At 48.1% G+C, this 12,627-nt stretch overlaps 1 protein-coding gene across 1 annotated transcript in view; it reads left to right on the forward strand.

Annotated features, from left to right (window-relative positions):
- The first annotated feature begins 453 nt into the window (after positions 1–453).
- Positions 454–12,627, forward strand: part of LOC143925130 (protein mono-ADP-ribosyltransferase PARP14-like) — a 79,093-nt gene continuing 66,919 nt past the window's right edge. The window contains exons 1-2 of the mRNA XM_077449747.1: positions 454–771; positions 2,189–2,322. Of these exons, the coding sequence (XP_077305873.1) occupies positions 582–771; positions 2,189–2,322 (324 nt within the window). The 5' untranslated portion in view covers positions 454–581. The remainder of the gene's footprint in view (positions 772–2,188; positions 2,323–12,627) is intronic.

A 12,627-nucleotide genomic window follows, 5' to 3' on the forward strand; every position in this document is an offset into this window, starting at 1 on the left:
CAGGAGATCAGCAGCATTGGGATGCAACAAAGAAGGAAAAAAGCCGAACACATGAATTGTTTTTGTAAAAAAAAGAAGACAATTGTCTATGATAATAATTCACAGAGCAAAGGGAATGTCATGGATGGGCCCTCAGAGATTACATCTATCTTTATATGTTACATAATATGTTTCTTTTATTTCCTCTTCTTCTTTATTTGCAAATTGAAACTTTGTAAATATAAAACTTTAGAAGAAACAATCTTTGTATTTCCTCTTCCTGAGGATGGTGGGGGCTACCCCTCCCCCTGTCCAATCAGGCCTGAGAGGAGACCCTCCAATGTACAATATGGGACAGCAAGTCCCAGCAATCCCTCATAGACAGTCAATGCAGATTGTGGGACTGACAGACGGAACGTTTCCAGGAACTCCCCGTCACAGAAGGAAAGTCATGTGATCTGCAGTAATAGAAAGTGAAACTATCTTTAGAGTTTCTTTTATCATAAATATTCGATCCTCGCCCAGAAAACACCGACCTCCATATCCTACTGGGCTGTACCACCCCGCCTTCCGCTAACTGACCCCCACTAAATGTCATCGCCATGGGGGACAGCAAGTACCTGCACCCTGTGGCCCTAACCTGGAGCCAGGGGCCACAGAAACTGAAAAAGCTGAGAAATAAACTGCAGCTGTATTTCGGGAGTAAGAGCAAATCAGACGGAGGAGAGTGCGAGATCCGAGACACCGACTGCACCCAGGGGTACATCCTCATACACTACAAGGAGGAGACAGGTAGGTACTAGGGTGGGGTGAGGGCAATTTAATCTACTACTATAAGCGGGCAGGTAAGTACTGAGGACTGGAGGGGATCCTCATACACTACAAGGAGGAGGGAGGTAAGTACTGAGGACTGGAGGGGATCCTCATACACTACAAGGAGGAGGGAGGTAAGTACTGAGGACTGGAGGGGATACTCATACACTACAAGGAGGAGGGAGGTAAGTACTGAGGACTGGAGGGGGATCCTCATACACTAAAAGAAGGAGGGAGGTAAGTACTGAGGACTGGAGGGGATCCTCATACACTACAAGGAGGAGGGAGGTAAGTACTGAGGACTGGAGGGGATCCTCATACACTACAAGGAGGAGGGAGGTAAGTACTGAGGAATGGAGGGGATCCTCATACACTACAAGGAGGAGACAGGTAAGTACTGAGGACTGGAGGAGGACCTTCATACACTACAAGGAGGAGGGAGGTAAGTACTGAGAACTGGAGGGGATCCTCATACACTAAAAGGAGGAGGGAGGTAAGTACTGAGGAATGGAGGGGATCCTCATACACTAAAAGGAGGAGACAGGTAAGTACTGAGGACTGGAGGGGGATCCTCATACACTACAAGGAGGAGGGAGGTAAGTACTGAGGAATGGAGGGGATCCTCATACACTACAAGGAGGAGGGAGGTAAGTACTGAGGACTGGAGGGGATCCTCATACACTAAAAGGAGGAGACAGGTAAGTACTGAGGACTGGAGGGGGATCCTCATACACTACAAGGAGGAGGGAGGTAAGTACTGAGGAATGGAGGGGATCCTCATACACTACAAGGAGGAGGGAGGTAAGTACTGAGGACTGGAGGGGATCCTCATACACTAAAAGGAGGAAGGAGGTAAGTACTGAGGACTGGAGGAGGACCTTCATACACTACAAGGAGGAGGGAGGTAAGTACTGAGGACTGGAGGAGGACCTTCATACACTACAAGGAGGAGGGAGGTAAGTACTGAGGACTGGAGGAGGACCTTCATACACTACAAGGAGGAGGGAGGTAAGTACTGAGGACTGGAGGGGATCCTCATACACTACAAGGAGGAGGGAGGTAAGTACTGGGGACTGGAGGGAGATCCTCATACACTACAAGGAGGAGGGAGGTAAGTACTGAGGACTGGAGGGAGATCCTCATACACTACAAGGAGGAGGGAGGTAAGTACTGAGGACTGGAGGAGGACCTTCATACACTACAAGGAGGAGGGAGGTAAGTACTGAGGACTGGAGGGGATCCTCATACACTACAAGGAGGAGGGAGGTAAGTACTGGGGACTGGAGGGGATCCTCATACACTACAATAGTAATTGTGAATGCTGACATGTTTCCTCCATTGGGGGACAGAACTCCATTGGTAGAATATAGAATATCTGTTATCTTCTCTATCACAGCACGAGATCGGGTTCTGCAGAGGAAGACTCATGAACTGAAATTACCGGATGGGACGACATTACAGCTGGAAGTCCGATTACCGGAAGACATACAGAGTACAGAGACCTCCCCTGCCCCACGGGATGAGGCTGGGGTAAGTGTTGGAGTATAGAGAAGGGGGAGGGGCTCACAGGGGTGCAGAGAAGGGGGAGGGGCTCACAGGGGTACAGGGAAGGGGGAGGGGCTCACAGGGGTACATAGAAGGGGGAGGGGCTCACAGGGGTACATAGAAGGGGGAGGGGCTCACAGGGGTACAGAGAAGGGGGAGGGGGTACAGAGATTTCCAGTCTCTGCACTCACGTGATTGCATTGCCCGACTCCTGCAATGAGTAGGAATGGATCGTGATGTAAGCGATGAGGTACGCTAATGTTGGCAAGGAGGTGAGAAAGTTTCCATGTCCAGCACCGGCCCTGTGTGTGGCACCAACCATCATAGTTTGTGCAATGAGGGGAACCAAATACATAGCTATGTAGCACTTACCCCCCAAATGAATGAATGAATGAATGAAATACTTGTATAGCGCACAATGCGAACTGAATCGCCTCTAGGCGCTGGAAGGAGCTGCTGGTTTGAATTGGGCCTGCACTCTACCAAGAAACCCCACTAACCTGACTCAATCCCCTTGGCACAGCCGTGGTGCAATGTAATACAGTACAATATAAAACAATGTAAAGTACCTGTATAATACCCTCAGGATCCTCTGGCTCCACCTGGTGGGGAAAAACAGCACGCCACACAACTGGGCACTTAACCAGAAATATTTTTACTGCAAGTATATTAAAGCAGGTGGTTACAGAGATTGCACTGCCATCCCAGGGGGTAGGATGTCAGTACAATATATATCAACAGACAAATACAATATGAAAGATATATATATATTTCTATGGATCTAAACCTGGGAGCTCCCGCTACTTTAAAGTTATACGTGAGGCCTCACTTAAAGTACTCTCTCCCGTCTCTTCTTTCTTCGCTAGCTAGAGATGGCTCCTCTGATATTTGTAATCCAAATGTAGGTAAGAGTTAGCTTAACCACTTGCAGACCGGACCATTTTGCTGGTCAAAGACCAGACCACTTTTTGCGATTCGGCACTGCGTCGCTTTAACTGACAATTGCGCGGTCGTGTGACGTGGCTCCCAAACAAAATTGACGTCCTTTTTTTCCCACAAATAGAGCTTTCTTTTGGTGGTATTTGATCACCTGTGCGATTTTTATTTTTTGCGCTATAAACAAAAATAGAGCGACAATTTTGAAAAAAACGCATTATTTTTTACTTTTTGTTATAATAAATATCCCCCAAAAATATATAAAAAAACATTTTTTTCCCTCAGTTTAGGCCGATACGTATTCTTCTACATATTTTTGGTAAAAAAAATCGCAATAAGCGATTATTGATTGGTTTGCGCAAAAGTGATTATTTTTTTTTTACTAGTAATGGCGGCGATCTGCGATTTTTATTGTGACTGCGACATTGTGGGGGACCCATCAGACATTTTTGGGACCATTGTCATTTATACAGTAATCACTGCTATATAAATGCAGTGATTCCTGTGTAAATGACACTGGCAGTGAAGGGGTTAACCAGTGGGTGGCAGTGTAGGAGTTAAGTGTTCCTAGGGGCGTGTTACTAACTGTGGGGGGGTTGGGCTTTCATTTAGTGTACAATGATCTCTGCTCCAATCACATGGAGCAGAGATCAGCGTCACTAGTTGCTAGGCAGAATGGAGAAATGTTGTTTATACAGCATTTCCTCCATTCGGCCGCTCCGTGAGATGATCGCGGGGATGCCCGCGGCAATTGAGTCCGTGGGTCCCGCGACCGGACTCACGGGGGTCCCGACCAGCGCGGGAGCGCGCCGCCGGCAGCGCACCCCCTGATGGCAGGAGCGGCATCGAATATTGGACGTACCTGTACGCCAATATGCCTGCCCGTGCCATTCTGTCGACGTACATCGTCTTGACACTCGAGGCTCTCATCACACTCAATCACACTACTTGGAATTCCTCCTTTCCCTGGCCTCTTTGTTACTATAGTTCCATGCTCGCCCGGATCGGTGCCAGCGTGTGCGCCCCTGGTGGGCTGGCTGCCAGGGCTCCCGGTTGGGAGTTGTATTCGATGCCTCGGCACCCCATTATCACACCATTAACTGACGGATCTCCACTAACTACCACGTGCATGCTCCTGATGAGTGGCATATCAGCCACGAAACGCGTAGAGCTATTCTATGCCGTGTTTCCATCTACATACATCCAGATTTTCAAACTACAATACTACTATTACCCCTAACAGGCTTAGTGAGGCCTTAGGTCCCGCAAGTTTTAACTTGTAACTATCAATGTACTTAACCCTGCCCTGGTGGAACTACGGGATTTTTTAGAGTTTTACTCATGACAATTGTGTACCATTGTACTGCTTTGTTACCTTGTATAATTCCTGACTATTCGACATCAGTTGTCATATTCTGAGACAATTGCATTACTATGGATATTTTTGTTACTGTATTTACCGTCTACTCTGATTCTAACAGCATATGTATATTTAATAATGTGAATAAAAAATCCCTTCGTTCAACCTTAACTATCCATTCGCTATCCTGTGCTTCATATAAAGTCCCAATTCCTTTGCTCCCCTCTTCTCGATATAAGGGATGGAAATACATGACCTTACCGGGTCATGATTTCACTCAAAGTCCCATAGGGATGGACATACGTGACCTTACCAGGTCTAGGTCTCCTAAAAGTCCCTAAATGTCTCCTCTTTTCCTTTTTCAGTACATCGTCGTGCGCTGATCGGGAAGAGGTTAAGGTACTCCAGGTATAACTCCAAGAACTTATACACAACGCTTGGGCACTAAAGTGAAGTAGGCCTCAAGCCTGCTCAATGTCAGTTGCTCGGTTACGCCTTCCGTGGAACAACAGGTTCCAGCGAGGCCTGTAAGTGAGTCTAACTGTGTGCAGAAAACTAACAAACGGTGGGCCGTAACCCGCTCACCAACTGGATCGGAGTTCTGGGTGATGACTTTGATCCGGCAACTGTAGCTTGCTTCTGTATCAGCTGGGCAGACGCTCTGCGCCACTCCACTGGCTGGATCCAATACTCCGATAAGCATCTCTGGGCCTCGTCAATCCGATCACCAGCTCTCAGGCCCCGTCAAATCACCTTGCAAACAAGCAGGTTTGCAATCCGCGGTGACTGCCAGTCTGGTATTTATATATTGTTAGGTCACAGTCCGGTATATATATATTGTGGGGTTACCAGTCCGGTATATATATATTGTGGGGTCACCAGTCCGGTATATATATATTGTGGGGTTACCAGTCCGGTATTTATATATTGTGGGGTCACCAGTCTGGTATTTATATATTTTGGGGTCACCAGTCCGGTATTTATATATTTTGGGGTCACCAGTCTGGTATTTATATATTGTGGGTTCACCAGTCCTGTATTTATATATTGTGGGGTCACCAGTCTGGTATTTATATATTGTGGGGTCGCCAGTCCGGTATTTATATATTGTGGGGTCGCCAGTCCGGTATTTATATATTGTGGGGTCACCAGTCCCATATTTATATATTGTGGGGTCACCAGTCTGGTATTTATATATTGTGGGGTCACCAGTCCAGTATTTATATATTGTGGGTTCACCAGTCCGGTATTTATATATTGTGGGGTCACCAGTCCGGTATTTATATATTGTGGGGTCACCAGTCCGGTATATATATATTGTGGGGTCACCAGTCCGGTATTTATATATTGTGAGGTCACCAGTCCAGTATTTATATATTGTGGGGTCACCAGTCCGGTATTTATATATTGTGGGGTCACCAGTCCGGTATTTATATATTGTGGGGTCACCAGTCCGGTATTTATATAATGAAATCATATCCCCTCTCAGGCGTCTCTTCTCCAGAGAGAATAAGTTCAGAGCTCACAACCTTTCCTCATAACTAATATCCTCCAGACCCTTTATTAGCTTTGTTGCCCTTCTTTGTAGTCGCTCCATTTCCAGTACATCCTTCCTGAGGACTGGTGCCCAGAACTGGACAGTATACTCCAGGTGCGGCCGGACCAGAGTCTTGTAGAGGGGAGAATTATCGTTTTTATCTCTGGAGTTGATCCCTTTTTAATGCCAAAACTCTGTTTGCTTTGTTAGCAGCAGCTTGGCATTGCTGAGCCCATCATCTACTAGGACCCCCAGGTCCTCCTCCATCTTAGATCCCACCAGAGGTTCCCCTCCCCCCAGTCTATAGATTGTATTTAGATTTTTGCTACCCAAATGCATTATTTTACATTTTTCTACATTGAACCTCATTTGCCATGTAGTTGCCCCTCCCCCCATTCATTTGTTCAGATCTTCTTGCAAGGATTCCACATCCTGAATGAGTTGTACGGGAAGTTATATCGGCCTCAGGCACCTGTAACCAATTAGCCACTCCCCTTAATTAGTAGGCTGAAGGAAGTAAAGAAAAAAAAAAACAGTCTGTTTTAAAAAGTGACGGAAAAAGGTGATAACAATCTACAAGGAAAAGCCCCAAAATAATCTAAAAATGCAAATCACCAGCAGACAAAAGCACAACTTGTTCACTCTCCACTCAGGGCCCCCATTGGTTACCTTCCAACCAGCAGTCTGGTCATTTCAGATGTGCCCTTCAGAAGGTTATATAGGCCTCAGGCACCTGTACCATCGGGGTACGGAGGGAAGAGTAGCCAGTCCAGGGCGGGGATGGTGATGGCCGGTGACGGAGGGTTCTAGTCGGAAGGGTGGTCTGGTGTATGTCTAACCACTCCAATACCGGGGGGCACTTAAACACCTTCCTGCCCAGACCAATTTTGAGCTTTCAGCGCTGTCGCACTTTGAATGACAATTGCGCGGTCATGCTACACTGTACCCAAATTAAATTTTTATCATTTTTTTCCCACAAATAGAGCTTTCTTTTGGTGGTATTTGATCACCTCTACGGTTTTTATTTTTTTCCCTACAAATAAAAAAATACCGAAAATTTTGAAAAAAAAAATGTTTTTTTTTGTTTCAGTTTCAAAACTTTGTAAATAAGTACGTTTTCTCCTTCACTGATGGGCACTGATGGGGCTACACTGATGGGCACTGATAAGGTGGCACTGATGGGCACCAATGAAGTGGCACTGATGAGATGGCATTGATGGACACTGATAGGCGGCACGGACGGGCGACACGGATGGGCGGAACGGATGGACACTGATAGGTGGCACAAATTGGCACTGATAGCTGGCACGGATTGGCATGGATGGGCAGCACAGATGGGCATGGATAGGCGGCACAGATGGGCATGGATAGGCGGCAAAGATGGGCATGGGTGGGCACTGATAGGCGGCACAGGTGGGCACTCATAGGCGGCACAGGTGGGCACTCATAGGCGGCACAGGTGGGCACTCAACAGGTGGACACTCATAGGCGGCACAGGTGGGCACTCATAGGCGGCATTGGTGTTATACTGTACTAATGGATGCCAATCAGTGCCAAACAATAATGCATGCCAATCAGTGATGCCCATTGTGGGCACTGATTGGCATCCATTATGGGCACTGATTGGCATCCATTGTGCTGACCATTGGCATCCCTGGTGGTCTAGGGAGGATTACCTGTTCCCTGGGGGTCTGGTGGCGTCGCTGGTGGTCCAGTGTGGGCATCCTCGGGGGGGGGCTGTGCTGATAATCGATCAGCACAGACCCCCCTGTCAGAGGAGCAGCCGATCGGCTCTCCTCTACTGTCTGACAGACGCGAGTGAGGAAAAGCCGATCACCGTCTCTTCCCATTTACACTGTGATCAGCCGTGATTGGACACGGCTGATCACGTGGTAAAGAGTCTCCGTCGGAGACTCTTTACCGAGATCGTAGTTGCCGGGTGTCAGACTGACACCCCGCAACAACGATCGCCGCAATGCGCGCCCCCGGGGGCGCGCAGCGGCTCATAATCCTGAGGACGTCATATGACGTCCGGTCAGGATTATGAAACCACTTTGCCGCCGTCTATTTGTAATAGGGCGGGCGGCAAGTGGCTAAACATGTCCTTCTCAGCAGGGGGTCCCAATCCTAGGGCCGCTCAGGTTCAGAACTTTCCTAGGGACAGGGCCTGGGCTACGAAAGAACTAAGACCTTCTGTGTGTATGACGTTCCCCTTCCAAACCTTACGGGTTGGAGCAAGACAAGTGTGATGGGCTGAAGAACCGTTGGAGGATATTTGGTGTTTTGTTAACTTCAATACGCTCTGAAGTCCAGTGCCGGGATAGGTGGGAACAGACCAATGGCACTGGCTAAGGAGACGTGGCCCTTCTGGTAGGGGGCCTGACGGGATGATGAAACAGATAATCATCTGCGGGTGGAAACTCACACAGTTCTATAGTGAGGCAGGTGAGACGTATAGCATGGATCCCCCAATGCCACCGGGCAATGGCCCTTCCTACACACATGTGTGCTTTGTATATACTCTGACTGTCCTGTAAGTAAGGGAGGTCCACATCCTTCACAAGGTGTGCAGTCACTTTATAGGCACTCTATAGTCTGCTCCAGTGAGGACACCTTACCTTCGAAATTAGATAGAAAGGAGTGCCTGGTATCCAGTAAATGTGAGTATGAAAGTGGGTTTAAAGACGTTTTATTGAAGGTAGCAACAAGTAAAATGAAGGCAACGCATTTCTGAGGCTCCCCCTGTTCAAAAAATAATAGCCCTAAACAGTGGCGTAACTAGAACCTTCAGGGCCCCGATGCAAGAAACCATGAAGGGCCCCCCTGAACCCCAGCCAGGACCCTTCCCTCCGAGTCCGGCGGTGGAACTCCAGGGCGTGGTCACAGGTATGACCTTTGTGAGCCCTGTAGTTCCACCACTGGTGTCAGTAGTTTTTTATTTTTATTATTTTTTTTTTATTTTTAGGTGCCCTATTGGGGGACTGTCCCTAGGCAGGATGGGGTCCCCGTCCCCAGAAGAGATGAGGTCCTTTTCTCCAGGGCAGATGAAGTTACTTCCCCCAGGTGAGAGGGGGTCCCTGTCCCCAGGGGGAGATGGAGGGGGTATGTAATGGTGTGTGGGGGATGGGGTCCTCTCACTCACCATGACCAAGCTGTAGGCCGCGCACTCATCCATGTTGGTCTGGGCTCCATCCAGTGTGCTGGACGGGCGATCAGCATGTCTCCCAGAAAGACCTTTCATCATCTGTGTATGACGGGGGAGGAGGGGGACTGGCAGACAAGCCTGCAGTGTCCTCCAGGGGGCACTCATAGGACTGCACTGCATCTGTGTGCTTAAAGTTTGTTTACCTGGTAGAAGTATGCAGTGCAGTGTGGGCGGGACTCTGGCTGGGGAGAACAGACATCGGACTGAGCGGCAATGCATGGAGCAGGAGAGGGGTACTCTGAGGAGCCGGCCGAGGACACAGGTCATGCGGGGAATGCACAACTAAAGAGCAGCCAGTGCGATAGTCGAGCATGGAGCTCTGCTAGTCACCCTCCACCTCCACCACCCGTGTGCATGGTGCACTAGTACCCCTAGCTGCCTATGCTGCTGCCAGCCATATGTAGAGGGGGCTGCATGGGCCCCCTGCATCACAGGGCCCAGTTGCGGTCGTGACTGCTGCACCCCCTATAGTTACGCCCCTGGCCCTGAAGAAGCCTTGAAGAAGGGGGAGTTTCTGTTCCCCTGAAACGCGTATGCTTGATTTTTACTCGTTGCTACCTTCAATAAAGAGACTATAAACCCACTTTCAAACTCACATTTACCGGATACCAGGCGCCCATTTCTATCTACTTTCCAAGGTAACATGCGGAATCGGCCATACTGTCGTACCCTGAGGCAGCAGACCAGGGCCCATAGGGCTCACTACCAGCTCTTTTCAAGTTGAGTACAAATCTTTGAAAGGGAATTCTTCCTGCCCACCCACGTCATCACCTACCTACAGACAGTGATGGATCGAGTCAGTCCAGAGTGATCTCCATCCCTAAAGAGCCAGTGAGGACACAGGAATGAAACAGAAGAACCCTCCAGAGCAAACAGGCTTGAGGTTTGTTCCAAACTTTCATAGGAACATAAACTATGTTACCAAAAGTATTGGGACTCCTGCCTTTATACACACATGAACTTTAATGACATCCCAGTCTTAGTCCGTAGGGTTCAATATTGAGTTGGCTCCGCCCTTTGCAGCTATAACAGCTTCACCTCTTCTGGGAAGGCCGTCCACAAGGTTTAGGAGTGTGTCTATGGGAAATGTTTGACCGTTCTTCCAGAAGAGCATTTGTGAGGTCAGCCACTGATGTTGGACAATTAGGCCTGGCTCGCAGTCTCCACGCTAACTCATCCCAAAGGTGATCTGGTTGAGGTCAGGGCTCTGTGCAGGCCAGTCAAGTTCCTCCAACCCAGACTTGCTCATCCATGTCTTTATGGACCTTGCTTTGTGCACTGGTGTGCAGTCATGTTGAAACAGTAAAGGGGCCGTCCCACAAAGTTGGGAGCATGAAACTTTCCAAAATGTCTTGGTATGCTGACACCAGGGCCGTCTTTAAGGCAGGGCAAAAGGGGCAGCTGCCCTGGGCCCTGTCATTGTTGTGGGGCCCAAAGCAGCTGCTTCATACTTGCCAACTATCCCAGTTTAAATTCCATTGTCCCTTTAAGTTTTAGTCCTGTGCTGTGTCCCGATATCTGTGTGAAGTGCTGCTACTAATGCTGCCCAGCATTGCTCTATTGTTGTGTACAGATGACTCACCTGCAGACCCTGTGTTTACATGTAAATAACCGGCATTCATATGTAAATAGTGGTAGCATTACTAAGTAAATAGCTGCGGTCGGTGGCATTGATATGTAAATAAAGGCAGCATTCATATGTATATCATGCTCTCCTGCATTGAGGAGATGTGCTGTAACCTCTAGCAACTAATTAGGGAGCCATAATGTGTGCTGTAACCTCTAGCAACCAGTCAGTAAGCAGTAATGATATGCTGTACTGTAACTGCTGGCAACCAATCACAATTTCTGCCTGATCTGATACAATAAATAGCAGCTAGACTTAAAATCTGTTTACTGTATGTCTCAGAGCAGGTGGACAGTGAAATTGCATGGGGGGGCCCCAAGAAAATTTTTGCCCAGGGCCCAATCATTATTAAAGACTTCCCTGTACTGGAACTAAGGGGCCAAGCCCAACCCCTGAAAAACAACCACCCCAACCTAATCCCCCCTCCACCAAGTGATTTGGACCACTGCACAAAGCAAGGTCCATAAAGACATGGATAAATGAGTTTGGGGTGGAGGAGCTTGACTGGCCTGCACAGAGTCCTGGCTTCAACATGATAGAACACCTTTGGGATGATTTTGAGCGGAGACTGTGAGCCAGGCCTTCTCGTCCAACTTCAGTGCCTGACCTCACAAATGCTCTTCTGGAAGAATGGTCAAACATTCCCCATAGACACATCTCCTAAACCTTCTGGACGGCCTTTCAAGAGTTGTTGAAGCTGTTAAAGCTGCACAGGGCGAGGCCAACTCACTATTGAACCCTATGGACTGAGACTGGGAGGCCATTAAAGTTCATGTGTGTGCAAATGCAGGAATGTCAATACTTTTGGTAATATTGTGTAGTTATAGGGCTAGTCATAAATATTGTTATCATGGAGAAGATGACACCGCAGCAATATAAATGCTGCTTTATCTGTATGAACAGTAACGATATCTATCGGGTAGAATGAAGAACGAGAAGGATTGTGACATCCATGTGAACATTTCTTCCAGCCGTTTTATTAGGACTGGAAGGGAGGAATTACTTGCTATTTTAATTGGTAAAATCAGGATAAGGGGTCAGATGGGTTCCTAGAAGCTCGGACTCAAGAAGTCTCATGAAGCCATTTGGCTCTCTACATACAGGTAGGGGAGGAAGTATTTGTTGGACAGGAACTTGATCTTTAAGGAAATAAGGTCCAAAAGTCATATTTCTCCAACCTCTCCTCCAATGGGTGGCAATGCCCGGAGGAGAGGTTGGAGAAATAGCCAAAGAGCCAAATGGCTTCATGAGACTTCTTGAGTACGAGCTTCTAGGAACCCACCATAGAAGTGTCTGCCCCAAGAGCAGCCTGTGTTTCTGCCTTCACTACCTTCTGTTTTTACTAATCTAATCTGCCCAGGGCCGTCTTAAAGGCAGGGCAAAAGGGGCAGCTGCCCTGGGCCCTGTCATTGCTTTGGGGCCCAAAGCAGCTGCCTCATACTTGCCAACTATCCCAGTTTAAATTCCCTTGCCCCTTGAATTTTTAGTCCCTTGCTATGTCCTGATATCTCAGTGTGAATGCTGCCCAGTTCTGCCCTATTGTTGTGTACAGATGACTCACCTGCAGACCCTGTATTTACATGTAAATACCCAGCATTCCTATGTAAATAGCTTTATCCTAAGGC

This window comes from Lithobates pipiens, unplaced genomic scaffold, assembly GCF_037356315.1.
Source record: "Lithobates pipiens isolate NorthernLeopardFrog02 unplaced genomic scaffold, aLitPip1_a1.2 Scaffold_22, whole genome shotgun sequence".
In the NCBI taxonomy this organism is placed as follows: Eukaryota; Metazoa; Chordata; class Amphibia; order Anura; family Ranidae; genus Lithobates; species Lithobates pipiens.